This window comes from Mirounga leonina, unplaced genomic scaffold, assembly GCF_011800145.1.
Source record: "Mirounga leonina isolate KUSES-001 unplaced genomic scaffold, KU_Mleo_1.0 Mir_101664, whole genome shotgun sequence".
NCBI lineage: Eukaryota > Metazoa > Chordata > Mammalia > Carnivora > Phocidae > Mirounga > Mirounga leonina.
In genome coordinates, this window is record NW_023270175.1 from 10,583,263 (window position 1) to 10,604,551 (window position 21,289).

At 52.8% G+C, this 21,289-nt stretch overlaps 1 protein-coding gene across 4 annotated transcripts in view; it reads left to right on the forward strand.

Moving 5' to 3' along the window:
- Positions 1-822: 822 nt before the first annotated feature.
- LONRF3 (LON peptidase N-terminal domain and ring finger 3) overlaps positions 823-21,289 on the forward strand; it is a 39,309-nt gene continuing 18,842 nt past the window's right edge. For 2 of the 4 annotated variants that reach the window (XM_035007778.1, XM_035007787.1), the window contains exons 1-5: positions 823-1,887; positions 4,844-4,962; positions 8,390-8,512; positions 14,894-15,143; positions 15,876-15,969. In XM_035007778.1, the coding sequence (XP_034863669.1) occupies positions 999-1,887; positions 4,844-4,962; positions 8,390-8,512; positions 14,894-15,143; positions 15,876-15,969 (1,475 nt within the window). In that variant the 5' untranslated portion in view covers positions 823-998. The remainder of the gene's footprint in view (positions 1,888-4,843; positions 4,963-8,389; positions 8,513-14,893; positions 15,144-15,875; positions 15,970-21,289) is intronic. The other 2 variants (XM_035007796.1, XM_035007804.1) reach the window with 1 other exon arrangement.

The following is a 21,289-nucleotide window of genomic DNA, read 5'->3' on the forward strand; positions in this document are numbered from 1 at the left end:
CCACGCCCCCTCGTGGTCCCCCGGAGCCCCCCCTGGTGGCCCCCCACGGCCTCGTGCCCGCCCGCCGCAGGTTCTGGCGCCGGCGGGAGAGAGCTGAGGCGCGGGGCACGCGAGGCGCCTCCCCTGGGCCCCGTCCCGCAAGCGCATCTTCCTGACGGGTCCCTCGCCCCTCGGCGAGCGCCGCCCAACTTCTGCGCCCGCCGGGCCCGCTGCTCCGGGTGGCTCCCAGCACAGAAGCGCCCTCGGATGACTACACTCACTACCTTTGCGGGGGGGGGTCCCCGGGGAAGGCGGTTAGGGACGCGGCTCACAGGGCTCGCGAGCCGCGGCCGGAACTGGAGTGGGGGGGAGTGTGGGCGCCCCGGGGACCGTCCCAAAACGCTTCCCTCCGCAGCCGCCAGCCGTAGCCCCTAGGCGGGCGCGCCTTCCGCGTCTCAGAGATTTGGCGGGCTGCTCACCTCGAGGTCTTAGCGTCTCGAGGGCTGGGTTGGGGGAGGGGCCGCCCGCGAACGATGGGCTGAGGGGACCGGTCTCCCGGCGGGTTTGAAGGTGGAATCGGGTAGGGTTTGGTGACGGAGAAACCCGAGAGAAGACTTTGGGTTTTTTCCCTCCCTCCCCTCAGAAAAGCAACCACCTTGTGAGGGGGAAATACGGAGGAGAGTAAATACAAACAACCTCGAGAAGGCGCCAAGAAAAGCGAAGCCAAAAGAAGCAAGCGCAACACTGTTACAAAACTGTCTGGTTTTGTAACAATTTCCCTGCCGCCGGCCAATGAGCGGCGTGGCGGCGCGTCACGTGGTACAGTTTTATATAACACTTTGCTGAGACAAGACAGTTATTAGTCGGCGCGCGGCGGCCGGCATGGAGCTCGTGGAGGCGCGGCGGGGATCGGCGCGCGGCAACGCGGCGCTCGTGGCAGTCCGGCTTCAAGTCAGTCGCTGCTCTTTCCTCTGGGTCTCTGGCCCCTAGACGCCTCTTCCCGGGGCGCCTGTCTCTCTATGGATTCACTTCAGACCGGACAGATGCTGAGCTTGCCCGCCGAGCTCGGCGGCAACAACTTAGAACAGGCGGAGCCGGCGGCATCCGCGGCCCGCGGCGACATGGGCCCCCAGCCCGAGGCGGCTACAGAAGGCTCCGCACCGTTAGCCACTCGGGAGCCGGAGCCGGGGCCGGAGGAGCAGCCTCCGAGTCCCTCGACGCCCGAGTGCAAAGTCCTGCTCCAGCAGGCTGACGCCCTGGCGTCTGGGGGGCGCCTCCGGGAAGCCTTCGAGGTGTACAGACAGCTCTCCGAGCGGCAGCAGCTGGTGGCCGAGCAGCTGGAACAACTGGTACGCTGCCTGGCCCAGAACGTCCCGCAAGGCGAGGCGCTGCCGCCGGCGCCCCCGGACAGGAGCGGTGCGGCGAGCGGTGCGGCGGCGGCGGAAGAGGCAGGGGCGCCAGCGGCCGCCACGGCCACCGAGGTGTGGGACGGCTTCAAGTGCCGGAAGTGCCATGGGTTTCTGTCAGACCCCGTGTCCTTGTCGTGCGGCCACACCTTCTGTAAACTGTGCCTGGAACGCGGCCGGGCAGCCGACCGGCGCTGCGCCCTGTGCGGGGTCAAGCTCTCGGCGTTGATGGTGGCCGCCGGGAGGGCGCGCGCGGTCCTGCGAGTCGGGCAGCAGGCGGCGGCGGGGGCGGCCACGCCACTGCCGCCGCCGCTCCCGCCCCCGCCGCCGCCGCCGCCGCCGCCGCCGCCGCTGCGGGTCAACGTGGTGCTCAGCGGCCTCCTGGGCAAGTTGTTCCCCGGCCCCGCACGGGCGTCGCAACTCCGGCACGAGGGCAACCGGCTGTACCGCGAGCACCAGGTGGAGGCGGCGTTGCTCAAGTACAACGAGGCGGTTCGCCTAGGTGAGCCCACCGCGTCGCCGGGCCGGGCGGGCCGGGGGAATGAGCGCGGCGGGGAGTTGGGGGGCGGACCGGGGCCGAGGGGGGCGCGGGGGACCGTGGGGGGGGCGGGCGGGCCGTGACTGGCGTGGGGGAGGGGTGTCTGGAGTTCGGTCTCTGACTTGGTCTCTGCCGCTACCAATTTATCGCCCTTTCTCTGTGCCCCTGTCTCTGTCGCTCTTTGTCTTTTCCCGTGTCTCCTCGTGGCTTGCATTCCCGAGTCCCTCCGCCAGCTTCTGCCTGGGTCACTGTTTCTCTGTCTCCTTCGCATCTCTGTCCCCCGCGTCTCTCGCGCGCGGTCGCGCGGCCCCTGCCTCTGCGCCCTCTGCCTCCGCGCGCCCGGGATCCTCTCGCACCTGCCTGCACCGTGCGGCCGGGCGGAGGAACTTCGCACCCCGCCCACACCCGCGCCGGGGCCGCCGGGCTCCCGCCGGGCCGCGACGATCGGTCGGCGCGGGCGTGTGTCGCTCGCGCCCGGCCCGGGGCCGCTGCCGCCGCCGCGGCGGGAGCCGGCCCTTCCGGGGCCGCGGCTCCCGGTGGGGTGGGTCCGGCGTGGAATTAGGTCAGGAGAGCACTGGTTGCATAAGGGCCGCGAGCGGCCCGGGCCGGGCGGCCCCTCCTCCGCGCGGGCGGGATTGTGTAACGGCTGAGGTAACCGAAGTGGGCCACGCTCGCCTCGGAAACCATCCCGCGAGCGTGTGCGGGGGGGAGGGGAGCGTTCGCGCCCCGCTGCCCTGTGACTCATTGTCACCGCTTCCTATCACACGATCCTCTGCTGAAATAGATGCCCCCCCGCCCCGCCCGCAGCCTGCGCCCTCTCCTCGAGCCCCTACCCCGCCAGCGCGGGCGGGCGACCGGGCGGCGCAACTGCTCGGGGAGCCCCGGGGACCGCGGGCTGGCTACGGAGGGGGGCACGCCTCGGCCACCCCCCCACCCGGCCCCCCCGCTGCCGCGCTGCGGGAGGAAGGACGCGTGGGCTTGGCGGCTTCAAGGGCAAACGTGGGCAGCCCCCGGGCTCTGGCCGCACCGAGGCGCCCGAGCTCCCTGGAGGAGCGGCCCCCGCCGACCCTCCGCGTCCCGACCCAGGAAGTAAGTGGCTGCGGAGCGGCGGGCCGGTAGTGCCCCGCTCGGGCCAGCCGCCGGGAGCTCGGCCGGCGGGGCGCGGCGGGGCGCGGCGTCTGGCGGAGCGGGCCGGGGAGGAGGCGGCAGCGCCGGGCCGACGGGGGCTCTGGGGACCCCAGGGTGCCCTGAGCCCGACTCCGACGGGTTGGAGGAGGGGGTGGGCTCGAGGCTCCACGTGTTGCCTTGCTGTCCGGATTTGCAACAGGTAGTGGGGGAGGGGGAGGCGCGCGGGCTAGCGGTGCAAGGTTGCAACTCGAGGTAGAGGAGGACCCCTCCCCCCACGCACGTCCTGTGCCCAGGCAAGGCACACTGAGCCGGCACCGGGCTGGCGAGTGCTGCAGAACAAAAGGGCTAGCATACACCGTAAACTCTGCTGACGTCTGGAGAGCAAGTAACGGGCACCCAAGCAAGCCCTCTGCACGGCCCTGGGGAAAAACCCCACGAAGCGTGTTCCAGCAGCCGCAGCTGGAGCCCAGTCCCTGGGCAGGAGCGGGGCAACCTGGAGACAATGGAGGTCACTTAAACCCAGATCTCCAAGGGAGGTTCCATTCCTTTCAGCCATACCTCAAGGGCCAGGAAAGCCCCTTCCCGCTGTCTTCCTCCCCCTTTGTTGCTGCCACCGCTTTTCCCCTGGGAGTTTCTTCCTTCACCTTTGTTAATCTGAGCGGTCAGGGTGAAAAAAATGACAGACTTACCGTTTTAAGAGGTACGGGGCCTCCCCAGCAGGCGAGTATCTCTGTGCTGGAAGATGGCCAGTGTCCCCTTATTATTCTATGTAGTGCACACCCTTCAGAAAAAGGAACACCTCCCCCGCCCCAGCTTCAAAGCTTCAAAGTCTGACCAGCTAGCTCTATGACTTGGAGCAGATGCCTTTTGCTCCCTGGGCTTGATTTTCCTCATCTGAAGAATGGATTGATTGAGCCAGGTGATCTCTAAAGGCCAGTCCAGCCCTGGCACCTAGTGATTCAAAGTGTTAGTGAGAGCCGAGCTCACTTCATTCCCAGCAGTCTTGTTTAGGTGCAGTCCCATTTGGCCATCTAATGAGAGGATGGAGCCTTGCAAGTGAATTCAGAGAAACTTCATAGGCCCTGGGCTTTGTAGACAGAGGTGTTGCTAATGTCATGAGAAGACTATCCTGGACTTGTCTTCCTGGTGGGCAGGATGGGGGTCACATCTGGCCACCCCCCTTTCCCTCCTCCCTGGCCTGTTTCTTTGTGGGTGATACCTCACTCAGAAGCCAGGCTGCCAGTTGGTAACCATGCATAGCCGCGAAGTAGGGGGCCAGGGTTTCCGCTATGTCAGAGCGGCTAATGCACCACTGACCCCACAGGCCCTCTAAGGAACGGCTTGAGAAAGGAGAAAAAACGACTTCTCTATGGGGCGCCTGGATGGCTCAATTGGTTAAGCGTCCGACTCCTGATTTCAGCTCAGGTCACGATCTCAGGGTCGTAAGATGGAGCCCTGGGCGTGGAGCCTGCTTGGGATTCTCTCTCCCTCTCCCTCTGCCCTCCTCTCTCTGTCAAAAAATAAAAAATAAATAAAAATAAACAAACTTAAAAAAAATACTTCTTTATAGTTGGGGAAGCTCAGACCCAGAGTGGCGGGGGTGGAGGGGTGGCAGGCAGGGCAATATCAGGGCTGGAAATGGAGCTTAAGCCTTTGGATCCCTAGTAGAAAAATCCTAGATAGCGTGCCATTTGCTCAAGATCCGTTCTCATACCGGACTTAAGTTTTTGCGCTGAGACCATTAATGAGAGCTTTTTCTTTCTTTCTTTTTTTTTTTTTCTCATTTTGGCAGCTCCAAATGACCACTTGCTTTATAGCAACCGGTCTCAAATTTATTTCACCTTGGAGTCTCATGAGGATGCACTGCATGATGCAGAAATAGCATGTAAGCTCCGCCCAATGGGTTTTAAGGTGAGTGGAATGGGAGGGATGGGAATGGCTTGTCCTATAGACGGGAATTGGCAGGAGGGGCTGCCTCCCTGAGGGTTTGGGGCACTAGAGCTCAAGCAGAGCAGGGAAAAGGCTTTGCTAAGGAGCTGGGGGTCCCTTGGCAAAGGGTGACTCAGGGGTCTGCAAGGGAACTGGATTCTTCCCCAGTTTTCTTCTCCACCTGATGACTGCAGAGCAGCTTAGGCTTTGTGACTCTTCAGAACATGGACTTAGCAGTCAGACCGCCTGAGTTTATGCCCCAGCTCTGCTACTTCTACCAGCTGTGTGGTCCTGGGCAAGTTACTTAACCTCTCTGTGCCTCATCTCCGCATCTCTAAAATTGGGAAGGGGGATATTCAATGCACCTACTTAACAGGGTTCCGTTGTGAGGATTACATGAGCTAATACATGTAAGATGCCTAGAACAATGCCTGACACATGGCATTATGTGTTCTATCATTTTCAGGGACAATAGAAAGAGGAACATGAGAGAAGTATTGCTGGCTGGTTGTGTTATTTCAAGTCCTTAATATAATCAGCCTGCTGGTATCCCCAAACATCTAGGTCACATGAAGGGATGGTCAGAGAAAGGCTAGGCACCTCTCAGGATGCTAGGATGCAAAGTGTCACTTTCTGCATCTCTGGCCTCAGGACTGGCCCCTAGCCACGTGTCAATATTTTGTTTAGGAGATTAGGTTTGAGCCTGGGCTCTATTACTTGCAAGTTAAGTGACCATGGGGAAGTCGCTTCACTCTCTGGACCCCAAGGGTCCTTGGTTGCAAAGCACAGCTATTGCTGTCTGCCCCACTTGCCTCCTGCGGAATGTGGTGTGAAGGTCACTGGTGAGCATGATCAAGAGGCCATTCTGGGAGCTCTGCCGTTTGCTAGGCCTTGGTGTAGTGTTCTCTCTATACAACCCCCAGGATGCCACCTCGGAAACCCACCTTACCCAGGTTCTGATCTGTGGTCCCTTATCTGAATCCCGTGGGGCCAGAAGTGTTCAGAGTCCAGAACGTTTCTGATTTCAGAAAGACCATACACCAGGTGGCACCCTCAGTGAGCTCTGGACAGCATCTCACAATCATACATGCTAATATTTCTGCCGTACATTACATGAAAATTCACACTAAGTGAGATAAAGAATGTGACGTAATCTATATCATATATATTTGCCACCTAATGACTTTTGATGCCAAGCTTATGAAACTTTGGATTATCAGACTGTTTCTGGAATTGGGAACCTCAGATAAAGCATTTATGGACCTGCACACTGGGCCATTGGTGTGAGTGAATCTCTCATGTGCTTCGATGAGAAGGTTTTCATGGGTTATGGCAGTAGTATGTTCTCCTTACCAAGGAACAGATTTACAGTTTACTAAAAGTCACCAGTGTCTTGACCCAAAGGAGCTTCAGTGAGAACATTTTGTGCTGTATAGCAGCGCAGGTCAGGAAGCTGCCTGGGGGTAAGAGGACTTCTCTTGCAGCTTCTTCTGCTCCCACCCTAAACCTAGGGCCTAAAGGTGGGAGCCTTCATAGTACAGCGGGAAGCAGGGCTGAGAAGTAGTAGACCTTTTCAGATGAAATGGGAAAAGTGACTTCCCCAGTGAAATCAGACTTGGTGGAAATAGTAAACAGGAGTTTCATTTCCCCAGAGTGCTGGGGTAAGCGGAGAGGCAGTGCAGAGAATGACCGGTATTGTCTTGAGGGTTGAGAGAAGATTTGAACTGATGCGTATGATTCAAAACCAGCCCCTACTCTGATTTGCATACTTCCCACCATTTCTTTGTGCAATGCCCCTAGGGGAGGGCTGTACCTCCTGCAGCCCTAGTCTAGCCAGTCCAGCCAGGCTCGGTGGTACTCAACACATCCTGCAGGTGGGTGGGCTGGCTGGCCTGAGCAGGTGGAGTATATGGGTTGCTCTTTGGTACGATTGGAGGGGTCCTAGAGGCCTCTCCAGTCTCCCAACACTTATCCCCCCTAGCTGCCCTGAAATGTCATGCAAGCCTTTCTCCAGGGGTCCCTGGTAAACGCTGCTGGGAGGAGCAATGAAGGAAGCCATCAGCACCCAATATCAGCCAAGATTAGGCTCCAGGAAATGGGTGGGGGTACAGGGGAGGACCTCAAGAGGTTTGGAGCAGGAGTCACAGCTCAAGAAGGCAGATCCCTGCCGGTGGAGACTGTAGCCAGGTCGGAGCCAGAGGGCACTGCCCCAGGGCCTGTAAAAGCATGTTAGGAGGGGAAGCTGGGAGTGCCCAGCAGCTGCAACCTGGATCATTTCCTTCTCTAAGTTAGACTCAGGGTCAGCCGTGGAGGCAAGGGAGTGGGGAGCAGGCCCCTGAGGGGCGCCCTAGCTGACTCAAGAGCAATGCCCTCCCAGCCAAGTTGCAAAGGCCACCTGTCCCAAGGCACAAGAGAGAATGTAGCCCTCTTCCCACCTCTTTTCTTGTTCCTCCCTCTTCCCCAAGATGCTCTTCTGTTACCTCTAGAGTTTCTCTGCCAGGGCAGCTGGGCGGAGACCCCGGAGAGCCCTAAAACTTCTTTATACTTTTTTTTTTTTAAAGATTTGTGGGGGAAGGGGCCGAGGGAGAGAATGTTCAAGCAGACTCCCGCCAAGCAGGGAGCCGATGCAGGGCTGGATCTCACGAGCCAGGAGATCAGGAACTGAGCCGAATCCAAGAGTCCGATGCTTAACCAACTGAGCCACCCAGGCACCCCTAAAACTTCTTTATACTTTTTAAAGATGTGGGAAGGGAACAGAAGTGAGCTGAGCCCACAGGAGGGAAAGCATTTGCTCAGTCCCTGGTTAGCCCTTTGAAGAGAAGTCAGCTTTGTGGGGAAGAGCATTCTCGGGGTCCTAGACCACAGTTCTAGTTCCAGCTTTGCCACTAACTACCTTGAGGTCTTGGAGAGGTCATGTCCTTTCCCTTGGGCCTCTTCTGAAAAATGATCAGCAAGTATAGGCAATCACTCAGCCAGTAATGTGGATTAGGTCTTTGCTTGACAGACTAGTTAATAGAAAGGCCTATCTGGGTGGGTTCTGGACGCTGGATAGTATGTGCTTAAATGAGGGTCCTTGCTACATTTGGCAATACCTCCAACACAACAGTGGGGCAGCGGGGAGGTCGTATGGCACAGTGGTTAAGAAATGGGACTTTGGTATCAGTCAGTCCCGGACTTAAACCTTGATTCCACAATTTACCATCTGTGTTCCTTTGGGCAAGTCACTTTTCTGGGTCTCAGTTTCATCTTTTGTAAAATGGGCTTCAGAACATTTGCCTACAGATAGGGCTGTAGATAAGGTAGTCCTTCTAAAACCCTTCACAGAGTAATGAATACTCACTAAGTGTTTGGCTAGTGTCAGTAAGTCAGGTGAACAAGAACAGGATTGAATGCTAATGTTTTCTTCCAGGCACACTTCAGAAAAGCACAAGCCTTAGCCACCTTAGGCAAGGTGGAGGAAGCACTAAGGGAGTTTCTATATTGTGTGTCCCTCGATGGAAAGAACAAAAGAGCAAGATCTGAAGCCCAGAGGGTGAGTTGAGATGATGTCAGGTCCAGCTGTCCAGTGGGCTCCCCCACTTCTCTGTCTTCTCCAAGGAGGGGAGTGAGGGAACTGCCCTTCCTGGCATTTAGGGCCCTGAGTGGGTGGCTCCCTTGGTTAAGGGGGCAGGAAGGAGACACAAGTGCCAATTGCCTAGAAGCACCATCCTCTTGGCATAAGCAATCAGATTGAGCAGTTCCTGCATTTTTGGAGGAGCCTCCGAGGAATGTTCTTGCTTCTTAGATTCAGGGTCTGGGTTGTGAGTAGGAAAACCAAAGCAAAGCAAAGCAAACAAGTTAACATGGGGGTGGAGGCTCACTGCTGAGAATCTGGCTGTTGATGAGAGGTCAGGGGTTTGGGGCTGCCTGCAGTTGTAGAACTTTGCTTTGGCTGAGTCACAGCTTCACCAGCCACACAGGGCAGCCAGCTCCTCGCCAGGAATGTTGGTCACCCTCTCCCCTGCTATATGCAGAACTCCAGCCTTCAGCCTTTGCTAGAAATAGAACACACACTGTCTCACAAATGTAAGTCAGGGACCATTACGATATAATCCAAGCAGTCATTCCAACTCTTGAATCCCAGGAGAATGTGGTTCTTTTGTTTTGTTTTTTAATTCATGAAATGTTAGCCCTCGTGAAGGGCTCAAGTGTCCTCAGTTCATGAACTGCTTTGCTTACTGTTCCACAGTGTGCTTTCATGGTGTGTGGCTAATCGGCCCGGAAGTTGGATGCTGACAGTCAGTGGTGGCCTCTGCCCTCCCCGTGCCCCTCCCGCTATTCACCATCTGTCTCAAGTGCCTCTGTCCCAGTGAGGTTTGGCAGAGTCATGGATGAAGGAAGGGAGCAAGAGACCGGATTGGTTTCTGAAGGCTCCAGAAAGGAATCTTTAGCAAAATCAGTGAACTAGGGGAAGCCAAGCTCTGGAGGTTGCGCCTCGCACAGATTTCTTCTCTGCAAAGTTGCTTTCACCTGGTTTGGGAAAGTGGACAAGGTGTTCTTGAGAGGAGTACTGGTGGCAGAGAATTGCTCCAGGCTGTGAACCCTTCCCTGAATCTTAAGTGTAGTCCATGGTGTAAATAATAGTAATAACAGCTGACACTTATCGGGCATTTCCAGTGCACCAGGCACTGTGCTAGGGCTCTCTGTGGAGAATATAATTTAATCCCCACAACGTCCCTATGAGGGTAGCTGATGTTATTTGTCCCCATGTTACAGAGGACATAGATGAGGAAGCCGAGGCTCGGTGACTTCCCGAGACCATGCAGCTGGTGCTTGGTGAAAGGGCACGTAAACCCCACTCCATCTGCTTCCAGAGTCTGCCTTCCTAGCCATTCCACCATTCTTCTGTCCCAGGAGGACATGCCAGGGAGCTTGGCGCTCACTGCTGGGGTGGCCTGGAGAGTAGCAGTGGGACCATCCGGTTCTGGGAGTGGGGGATGGACAGAGGTTGGTTAGAAGAATCTTGACTTTAGGGGCAGAATGTGCAAAGGCCAACAGAGGCAGGTGTCAGATCCAGGGGTGAGTGGTTTCTTTACTCCTGTTCGTCCATTTCCTACTTGGCCTGAGAGGCTCTGGTGTCATCAGTTGGGTTGACCTCTCTCTCCAGCCACTTTTAGAGACCAGCTAGTGTCACTTCCACAACCACCAAACGGGATGGGGCAAAGTGCTGTGCTAAGCTCTGGAGACCCAACGAGGCATAAGCCACAGTCTCTGTCCTCAAGGACCTTCCAATCCTGCATGTGTTACACAGCACCCTATAAATGCCAGAGAATACAAGGGAGCAGATGCCCATAATGAGTGTCCTGGAGTTCTGAAGCAGGGCCAAGAATTTAGAGGCGAATTCCCACTGTGATGAGGGCACGGCAGCCATATACGAACACTGAGGGCCCTCAGCACTTCTTTTTTACTGTACCGTTCCAGTTTCAGGGCTGAAGATTTGACGAAGATGGTCCAGGTTCACTTGGCAGTAATTAGCTACCTTAGGCACTCCCAGGCCTAGGTTTCTTTTTAGCGTTTGTTTTTACCTCGGATTCTTTTTTTTCCCCCTTCTTGACTCATTCGGGTCTTTCTAAGGCTGACACTGAAGTGGAATTGACTTTCATTCACGTGGAATGATTATTCTCACTGAGCGTTGACCCCAACTTTTGTTTTCCAAAGGTCTAGAATGAGGTCTTAGGTAGTAAAGGTAAGAAGTGAAGTGTTGTTGCTGTTTCTGCCTCGTCTCCTTCTATTTCTCCCCTCTGCCTCCCTTCCCACCCCCCTCCATGCTCTGCCCTTTTAACGTTGTCCCTTGGGATGCTGTGTGGCTGCCACTGAAGAGCACCATGCTCTCTTTTCGAAAGTTTTTATCTCAATTCCAGTTAGTTAACATACACTGTTATATTAGTTTCAGGTGTACAACATAGTGATTCAACAATTGCATACATCACGCGGTGCTCCTCACGACAAGCAAGCACCGTGCTCTTTGGGGGAGAATTCCAGGGAGACTGCTTCAGAAGTGGGTTGGTCCTGTTGGGCCACTCAGGAGGGCTTCTGAAGGCCAACTTTGGTTCCTCGGGAGGAGGGGCCTCTGAAAGCTGGCATTTATGGCCCTGGGCACTGTGAGTACCTCCCCACCTCACTCCTTTACCGACAACCTAAACCTGGGAAGTGGGTTTCCCAGAGCTGGACGGAAATTGCGATCTGTCTGAGGACTTTGGGCTTGAACACTCGGCCTCTGTCTGGGCCCTGGGATGGATAAGTGTCTTAATTCAATTCCATCCGGGGTGATGAGTATGCATTGGACATCTGCCGTGGGCCTCCAGAAGCTGGCCATCTGGTTAGAGGGAAAGACTTAACGTGTGCGGCACAATTCTGAGACTAGGGCGAGACCGCGTAGTATAAGGTGCTCCATTATGTGCAGTAGAGAACACGAACAGACAGGTGACATCAGGGGGCTAGAGTTGTAGCAACGGAGCTAGCCTTGGAGACTGAGCAGGGTTTGGCTATGTGGAAAGTGCTGACGTCTCAAGGAACATCGTGAAGGCACTGCTGGGGGCCGGCAAGGGGACAAATTAAACTGGACAGGGTTTGGTTGGAGTTTCTGTCAGCCTCCTTTGATCAGTTCATACCCTATTCCGCTGAGCAAGGGCGTGGAGCATCCTTTAGTGGGTCTCCAGACACTGCAGCGGCTGCCCAGTGGTAAACATTTCAATGTGTGTTCGAAGCCAAGCGAGCCGCTTTCTTGTGTTTCACGTTACATACAGTATGTCCACGTGTCTATCTGTAACCCGTGCTGGCACAGGGGAGAATTGAAACAAGAATGTGGGGAGCTCGTGGCGAAGCCTGCATGAGAACACACATCCTTGACTCCCAGGCCCTTCTGGGTCCTCTGGGTCTTCACCTGCCACCTCCCCCGCCCCCCACATTCTCTAACCGCAAGGGAAACCAGCCCCAGACTGGAACCCGCCTGCCTCCAATACTTGAAGTTACCCGACAGTCTCTGCACAGTAAAGGCCAGAATGGGGGAGGAGAGGCTGGGTTTTGCTCTTTCCACCACTTCACTGTGGAAAGGATTAAAGGTCCAAGGAGGATGGTCCGGGAAGGAGGGAGCAAAATGGGCCGGCAGGGGAAAGACATGGAGGAACCTAGAAGACACGTGTAGACTTCTGTCCACGGGCGTGCTACGGACGTGACTGCAGGTCCCCCGGTGTTGTTTGTCTCCTGCCTTCACCTCTCTGTCTCTTTCCTCCTAGATAGGTCTTGAATTTCCACGGCAGATATTTCTATGGAATGGTAGCTTGGGAGTGATGGTTCTTAACTTTGGCTAGGGTGACAAAGGCACCTGTGGTGCCATTTTGAAATCCAGATTCTGGGGCCACGCTTCAGACCTGGGGGAGCCAGGCGTGAGAACTTGGAAAGTGGAGTGGTCGTAAGCTCCCCAGGTACCTCTGATGCACGCCGAACTGAGGCCCCCTGCCCTCGTATGTTGGGGTCTCTGGTTCCAGGCTGCTTCCCTGGAGTTTCACCCCACGAACTGTGTCCCCTGCCCCTTCCTCCCCCTCCCCCCCCACCACCCAAGCACCTGTAGAAACTTAAGCAGTGAAGTCTTCTGTTTTATGTCACAGCTTCTCCTTAGTTTCTTTTCACCATCAGTCCCCGGGGACTCTCAGGAACATTTTCCCGATATCCTGAAGTTGTTGGCACCTCACCCTAGATTAAAGGAACACGTAGAATCAATGGCTACTGAAGGCACCAGTCATAATCTACCAAAGTTGTCACAGGTAAAACTCAACTCGCCCAGCTCGCTCGCGATGCTTCGTTTGGCTGTTGTGTGGGCAAACGTGGGAGTGAGCCCTACCTCTCCTTCGGTTCCTGAAAAGGAAGAAATGGAGTCGCTAGTGGTTGTGTTCTTTGCTAGAAGGTTATTTCTTACAGATAAACTGGATTTCAGGCACGGTCCCGGGGGAGTTTGGTTTTATTACCTTCATTTTTTCCAGTTCTTGGTCAGATCCAGCTGAGAGAGAGATTTAGTAGAAGTAAAAAGGAGTTGGCCCGCTTCCCCTTGGAACCATTCAGTCCTGGCGGCTTTATCAGCTTAGGGGCGGAGCCTGGGAAGAGGCCTAATAACCCCTCCTTTCCTGCTTTTTTTGTTTGTTCAAGCAGCTGGTCTTTGAGCACCAGCTGAGTTCCTTGTGCAAAGACAGCTCCATTTGATCCCCAAGTGGAGGTAATTTTATATTCCTGCACGGTGTCTTACACATCAGTAGACTTCCAGGACGTAGTTGTAGCGAGGAAGAGGGAAGCAATTTGGGAAGCATTAAGTCCCTGGGAGGAAGACGGGTGTTTGGGCCCATCTTTGAGAACAAGGGAAGAGAACCACGGAGAGCTGGGCTCCAGGCCCTCGCTTTCCCAGCAGAGGGCAAGTGGCCAGAAGCTGGGGCTCAGAAGTCCAGACTTGAAGGCAGAATTTAGCCCTGAAAACCTAGGCTCCTTGAGGCAACAGTCTGCCCTCCATCCGTGCCGTGTGTCCTTCCCCTGTATGGAAGCCCTGTGATCTCCCATGGTTTCTTGGGTTCTCTGACAGGCAGGAAACTTAACATTTTCCCTGCTTCTCTCCCCGCTCTTGAGAAGAAATAAAAAGTAGGTGTGCCTGACTTAAAAAAACAAAACAGAACAAAAAATGGGGCAGAACCGAGTATCTTCTGAGGTCAGAGAACCCCTAGTGCATTTCAGTAATGTTGAGATCATTAGTACATGACCGAGAACACTAATAGTGAACTGAAGAAGTGCCTGGAGTGCCTCCTCATTGCAGCTCAATCAGAAATGAAGGAAAATAGCACCCCTGGCTTTCAGGGGTGAGCCAGCTGTGGGGAATGGGGGATTGGGCTTCCACATAACCTTTGCTTTGCAAAGCAGTGTACTCCCATATGGACAATGCCTGGGGCTCAGGGAAAGTTGTGCTGCAGATCCCCTGAACTCCCCAGGTTAGAGCCTGAGAAAACCCACATCCTTTTTCTTCTTGCCTCACTGTTCTCTCCCGACTATACACTCCCCATTTTCCATCTATCTACCATTTTGAGGGGCTAGGGGTTGGAAGGAAAGAAAACAACATGAGCATTTGGACCTGTGGACTATGGATTTAGAGTAGAGTTCAGGGTTCTCCAGATAAATCTGCACAAACACCTTGTCATTGGATTTATTTCTAGATTCATTTTCAAATGCTCTCTCCCGGACAAAAATTCTTGAAAAGGCTAGAGACATTATTGGTCATTTTACCAAATGACTTGTCTCTTTTTCAGACTTCTCACTCAAAATCTAGTCGAAAGAGTAGTTTGTCTTTTGACTAGTATAACACGGAGTTCTTTGGACTAGTGTAACAAAGAGCTCTGGAACCTGAGGTGACTCCGCAGGCCTGTGAACACACCTGTGCCAAAGCCTTAGCGGAAGTCCTTTTGGAGCTGGTGTGGGGCTTGCAGATGGCCTGGAGTGGCCGTGAGAGCGGCCGGCGATTGAGTGATAGGATCTACCCTCACTGTGTGCCTTGGTTTCCCTCAGGTAGTAACTGGGGAAAGATTTGGCCAGGAGAGGGGCGGGTGCCCCACTCTCTATCTGTCCCCTTCACCACGGCCCAAGGTGTCTGTCCTCTATACACCTTTCCATCCTTGCCTAGGGAAGTTCTTCCGTTTCACCCAGGCCCGGCATGCCTTCATTGGTGATGCTGTGTGGCCAGAAGGAGGAAATAGGTCTTCTCACTGCCCCCCAGTTAAGCTGTGTGTCCCCTCAGTGATCAGGGCTACGTAGTTTTCTCTCTGTCCCCGGTGGGTAGCAATGTCAGAGGATGGACGGTGCTGGTCTTAAGGGGATACTGACATTTGGCTCTTTCTTCGTCCAGGAAAAGCCGGAGCTCCCACACTGTTCTAGTCAGGAGGAAGCGGCGGCGGGGGGAGACGGCAGCAGCCTGGCAAACCCAGTTAAAGTAGAGGGGGAGGGGCAGCGAGGCGACCAGAAAGGCCAGGCAAGAGACAAGGAGGAGAAGGCGGACGCCGCCTCCGCCAAGGCTGGCAAATGCCAAGAAAAGAAAAGGAAGCGTTGTCAAAGTGGAACCCAAGACCCAGAGGTGCCTACTAAAGCCTTGAAGCCAGGTACGACTCTACCCAGGGAGGAAGGGGCCTGGAGGAGGTGCCGGGGCTCACCTGCGCCCGCGGGTTACTTGGCCTCCGTCGGAGGGCTCCGTGGGCTCCACGGGCTCTGGATGCGCAGCCCAGCTCTGGCACTGAGCTCCGCCACCTCGGGGCACCGTGAGGCCTCTGGGAGAGCCCACACGGTACCTAGCACACTTCGGGGTCCACTAATAATAAGGAAAAGCCAAGGCATAAGGTCAGGCCCCGTTTCGAGTAATGACGCCTCACGCCCTTGATGGTGTCCCCTCCTTCCAGGCCCGCCTGCCCCCACCCTCGTCTCCACTCCAGGACCGGAGGAGCAGGGAGGTGTGTTCAGGCCTTGCAGCCGCCCCCCATCTTCCCAGGGCAGGCTGGCAGTGGCGGGATTCAGGACCAGCCTTGAAGGCCTGGCACGGACCGTGGAACTGCTGCTACTTCTGTCCAGTGAGGTGCCCGTTGCATCGGAGTCCAGGCCGCAGGGCTCTTGGACATTCCCGGCCTCACATTTTTCTTCCTGTGGGGCTGCCGGCAGCCTCCCGGAGCCTCCTTCGGGGTACCCCATTCGCGGTGGCTCAGGTGGCCCCTGAATCTACCCTCTCGGAGGCAGGCTGAGAGTGGCAAGCTGAAAGACTGATGGGGTTCTTCTGCCTCGGGAGTGCTGTCTGTGAGAGCAGGGTTGGTCCATCTCTGACTTACTGCTTTCTTAAATCGCAGACCCTCCGGCTGAGCAGCGGGCCGAGGCTGCTGTCAGTGCTCCACTGCCATCCTCTGTGGATGCGTCTGACCTCGAATGCGCCCTATGTATGAGGTACGTGATGGGGGCTATCACCTATTGCCTGGACCTTCTTCTTCTGGGGAGTCTGGACCTTTCGGCTAGTGACCTATTGTTTGGTTGGTTAGCACGGAAAAGCGTGGTTCTAACAGAATGCAAATCACGCTGTTGTTTGTCACACGGGCTAGCTTGTGTCCCTTGCTTACAGATTATATTCCCTGCACTCCTGACTTGGAAATACCTAAACAGTGGGGAGGAGATGGTCTAGTCAGAGGTCACAGACTGATGGCCACACTCTGAATGTCTTTAGTTTGGCCTTCATGGGACTTTTTTTTTTGGTTGTTGTTAAATGTGAATGCTTGGCAATAGGGCATACACTCTCCAGTTAGCTGTGGTTCCCCTCTCTCCCAACTGCCTGTGTCTCATGTTTGCATTACTTTCCTGGTACTGTAGGTATTTTGAGTTCATGACCCTGGAACTAATCTCAACTACTGGATCAAGATCTCAAAGCTCAAGGGCTAATGTCAATACCACAGGCCTATTCTTTGGAAGCCAAGTAGAGGGCCTGACTGGTTTTCGTTTGAACAATATTAGTAGTAGGCATGTACTACTTGGCCAGGCATCCCTTCTGTATCCAGCAGGGAAGCAAATTATCCATACACCTGCCCACCCCCCTCAGAAAAAAAGGAAGCTGGTACAAGCTTGGGCTTTGTGAAAAAAAGTACTTTCGTTTGTTTCCTTTCACAGCTGTGACTTGGTGGCTACGAGGAGGAGCTCCAAAGCCAGACGGCCTGGGCTTGAACCCTGGCTCTGCCACTTACTGGCTGTTTGACCTAGAGCAAGTGATTTTCTCTGCCACTGTTTTCTTGTCAGTAAAATAGAGAAGAGTAGTACCTACCCTATGAGGTTGTTATGATTAATTGAGAGAATCTATTTAAAACACTTAGAATAGTGCCTGACATAGTAAATACTCCATAAATGTTAACTCTTTTTCTAGACCTGAGATTCTTTAACTTTAGGCCCACAGACCCCTGAGGAAGTTCTATGTGTGGATTCTAAAAGATCTGTGAATTCCCTGAAGTTGTATGCAAAAATGTGTGTGTGTGTGTGTGTGTGTTTTCAAACAAAGGTCCACAGATTTCAGTAGATTCTCAAAAGTGTCTTTTTTCCCCCCAAAATAGCATTAAAAGAAGGCTGAGACATTTGCATAAAAGTTGTTAAGATGGTTGACCCAAGAGATGTCAAGAAAAATCCTGTGGTCTACCACACAGTGGGATCCAGCCACCCAAGGATCCTGAGATGTTTTCTTGCCCTCTGCCAGCACGTATGCCTTCCATATCAATCACATGCATTTGTATTCAGAAGGACTTTTCTTATCCACATAAAAATGAGTAAGGAGACCATTACCTGGACATGTACTTTTACTTTCTCTTAAAAATAACTGAATTGTCATATTTGCTCCTGAGCTCGGGCAGACCTGAAAACGAACAGTTCAGCAGATGAATGCAGCAGCACCGAAAGAAAGCCTTCCAGATACAATCGGGGAGCTTTAGGTGGAGTGGGTGAGAGTGGGGTGGGCTTTGTAACCAGTTCCCTTTGGCCATCTCCCTGTGTCCCCCTCACAACAAAGCGCCAGGTTGGTCATGGTGGAGCCAAGGTATGAGGCAGAAACTCTGCTTGCAAGCAGAGAAATGGGCCTCCGCCATCGGACTTCTAAGCCACAGTCTTTCAGGTGTCAGACTTTGCCAGACTCGGTTTAACTTGTTCAGAAAGCCCAGGTCTTTGCTGGACGTATCCTCCTTAATACTCCTCCCAACGTCCAGCCAACAAAAAATCAAACACACAGACTCATCCTGTTTGTGTTTTTGCTGAGGGCTCAGAATTCTGAGGTTGGAGTTCTTTTGTTCTGTTTCCTCTGCTTTCTCCCTTTCATCTTGTTTGTCCCTGATCTCAACAGGGGGCTTCAGAGAAGAGTTAGAAATTTGCTCCAAGAAATAAACACCAAGAGGATAAGACCCCCTTCTGGTTTGCTCACCCTGAGTTTAAAAGCCATTATTTCCCTTACCCTGCCCCTCTGTTCTAAATGAGACTTCAAAACAAAAGCCCAGCTTTGTCTGGGGTAGCTGTCGTATAGGCTGGTAAGTTTTAAGGGGACTCCAGATGCCTCAGGGTACAAAGGAACCTGCCAAGTCCAGAGGGCATTTCTGACCCCAAGGCTCTTAACTGTAGCCCTTGGGGCACCTGGGTGGCTCAGTCGGTGAAGCGTCTGCCTTTGGCTCAGGTCATAATCTTGGGGTCCTTGGATCGAGCCCTGCGTTGGGGGGTCCCCACTCAGCAGGGTGTCTGCTTCTCTCTTTCTCTCTCTCTCTCCCCCTCTGCCCCTCCCCAACTTGTGCTCTCTCCCTCTCTCTCTCAAATAAATAAATAAAATCTTTAAAAAAAACTGTAGCCCTTGGTCAGAAGCATGGAGCTCCCCTTCTAACAGGGTTTGTAAAGCAGAAATCAGAGGTTGACAGGCGGTTCATATACATGCTTTAGTTTGAATACAGTCTTGACAAAGTTCCTGTTTCCACCTCTCTAGGGCTTTTTTTCCTTTTTATTGTCATTAGGATTATTGTCAGGTTCTATTATGACCCTCATGTGTCTTTGAGGGAGAGGGTGTCTAAGGGTTGAGATATTTCCAAACCATCTGCTGGGTCATGAAACTAGGCATTTGTATCTCCTCTACAAGTTTCTAGAATGAAATCCAGTCCCATGGCGCTGCATTAGTAGAAGGCAAGTTGGAGTGTGAGGTTCATGTGACTCTAGAGGGAAACTCGGGAGCCACTTGTACATCTTGCTGGGAAAAGGGTGGAAAAAGTGAATGGCACAAGAATTGGAGCGTGCATTAATGAGACACTTTCCAATCTCCCAAGTCCCCCGGCTGGACTGGGAGAACTCTGTTGAGGGAAGTTGTTTCCTAATTCCAGCCCCTCAGAACTCTGCCCCTCAGTCTTTCGTGACTGGAAACCTTCCCTTAAGATTTAGCCAGCTGGATACTCTCGCCACTGGGGGCCACCGCTGGGGCTGTTGTGGAACAGCGCCTTTGGGGTGACAAAAAGATATTTTGAGATGTGGAACAAGAATGTTTGATATTTGAACCAGTTACCTGATGGCCCAGTGACCTCTTTGTCGATTGAAATGAAAACTTTGTATTTAACCTAGTTTTAGCTACTCAAATAGCTGGGTGTTAAGGAGTCTGTTCCCCACCCCCCCCGTCTCTCTCCTTCCTTCCCTCTCTCTTTTTCTTTCTCTCTCTCCACCCCGCTCCTTCTCAGTCCCTCCTCGCACTCATTTGATAGCAGAAGAACACAATACAAGGATGTAACTGGTGGGAAAAGATAGCTATTTCCAGACAAGCCAAGCATTTTATCTGGGCTGACATCTAACTGAAAACATTTATTATTACTATTGTTTACTCCACCACTGTGACAATGTAAAATGCTTTCTTGTGAGAAAATCTGGCTCTAGTCTGATTTATAAATGCCTCCCTGAAGTGTTTCCTGCAATCATTACCTAAAGTGGTAAATAAAAGGTAGAGGACTTCAAGTATATACCTATTTCTAGCTCTATCTATATATACAGAGTTCTCTCACTCTCTCTCTCTCTCTCTTTCTCTCTCTTTCTGGGGTGGGGAGAGAGAGAGGGAGAGAGAAAACTGTGTTGTCAGTACATGCATCTACACACGGATGGATGATGTCTGTTCTAGATAGAGATGTGCACACTGTCGCAGCTGTGTCAGAGAGTGGAGCAGGAAGATGTGCTTGGAAATAAGGTGTGACTTCACACCCCAAGCCCTGCTCCTTCCTAGCTAGCTGTGTGACCTTGGGCAAGTCATTTCACCTGTCTGAGTTTTAATTTCCTCAGTAGTAATATATGAAGTTAATTTATATGAAAAACAGTATTACACACACCAAGAATAGCAAGAGAAATATACTCCACCTGTTTCTTGTCACCTTACTCCGTCAGCCTTTGTAGAGGAGCAGAGTATCCCTGAACATAGAAGTGACTTGAGTCTTGAAAGATGATAGATTCTGAGCATCTGAACTTTGAATTATTTCAAAGCAGTCATTATGCAGCATCTGTAGCAGCCTTTTTGTCTGCGACCACTCAGATCGGGGCATTTTAATCACAGTTCTTGCTAAAAGTTGCTGTTTCCTTTTGTGTCTGTTTCGTTCATCTGCTATTAAATGTCAGTATTTGTTGCAGTTAATTAGCCAGCGATATCACTGCTATTTTACAAAAGGCCCGATTTTGAAGTTCTCAGGAAAAACAGTTTAGCAGGTACAAATTCCTCAATCATCATCATCATTAGTGTCATTGACTAATGTGTAACAAGTTTTCAGATTCATAGGACTCAAATTACTGAGGAAGGGAGACTTTCTGATTTGGCTGCTCCAGGAGATCACAGCAATGGTTTCCAAATCAGCCTGCAAATCACACTTGTGAGAACCATTCTAAATTGTGAAATACACACGGTGGAAAAGTACATAAAATTAAAATTCTGTTCTCTTAACAAAATTCTGTCGAGAGGATACTCACGCAGTCCTTCTCAGTTCAAGAAATGAAACGTGGCCAGGACCCCAGAAGCCTCCTGGTGCCGCTCCCGAATCACGACCCCTTGCCCCTTGCCTGCTGAAACGACTATCCTGACTTTTCTCTCTTCTTTTTAAAAACAGGTTTACCACCCATGCATGCATCTCTACATGGCGTAATTTAGTTTTACCTATTTCTAAAGCACTTTATATAAATTGAACTATCCAGAACATGTTTCTTTTTGTGCTGGCTTCTTTTCCACAGAATTATGGTTTATTCGTGTTGCTGCACATTGGTAGAGTTTGTTCATTTTCATTCATTTACAGTGGCCCATTGTAAGAATCTACCACAGTTTCTTTGTCAGTTCTGTTATAGACGGATATTTGGGTTGTTCCTAGTTTGGAGCTTTTATGGCCAGCGTTGCTATTAGCAGTGCTTATAAATCTTGGCCCGTATTGGATTGGGTTATCTCTCCTTGTCTTACTGACTTACAGGAGCTTTATGTATGTTGGAGACATAAGTCCTCTGTTAGTCAAGCATGCTGCAAATACCTTCTCCCGCTGTGGCTTGCCTTTTTGCTCTCTTAATGGCATCTTCTGGTGACCTTACAAGTTCTTCATTTTAATGCAATGAAAACTATCAATCTTTTCGTTTATAGTTAGTGGCGGTTTTTTTCCTTGTCCATGTCTTGCCTAAAAAATCTTTTTTCTTTTACCTTGAGGTCATCAAGATATTCTATTGTGTCTTCTAAAAACTTCACTGTTTCACATTTACCTTTCCA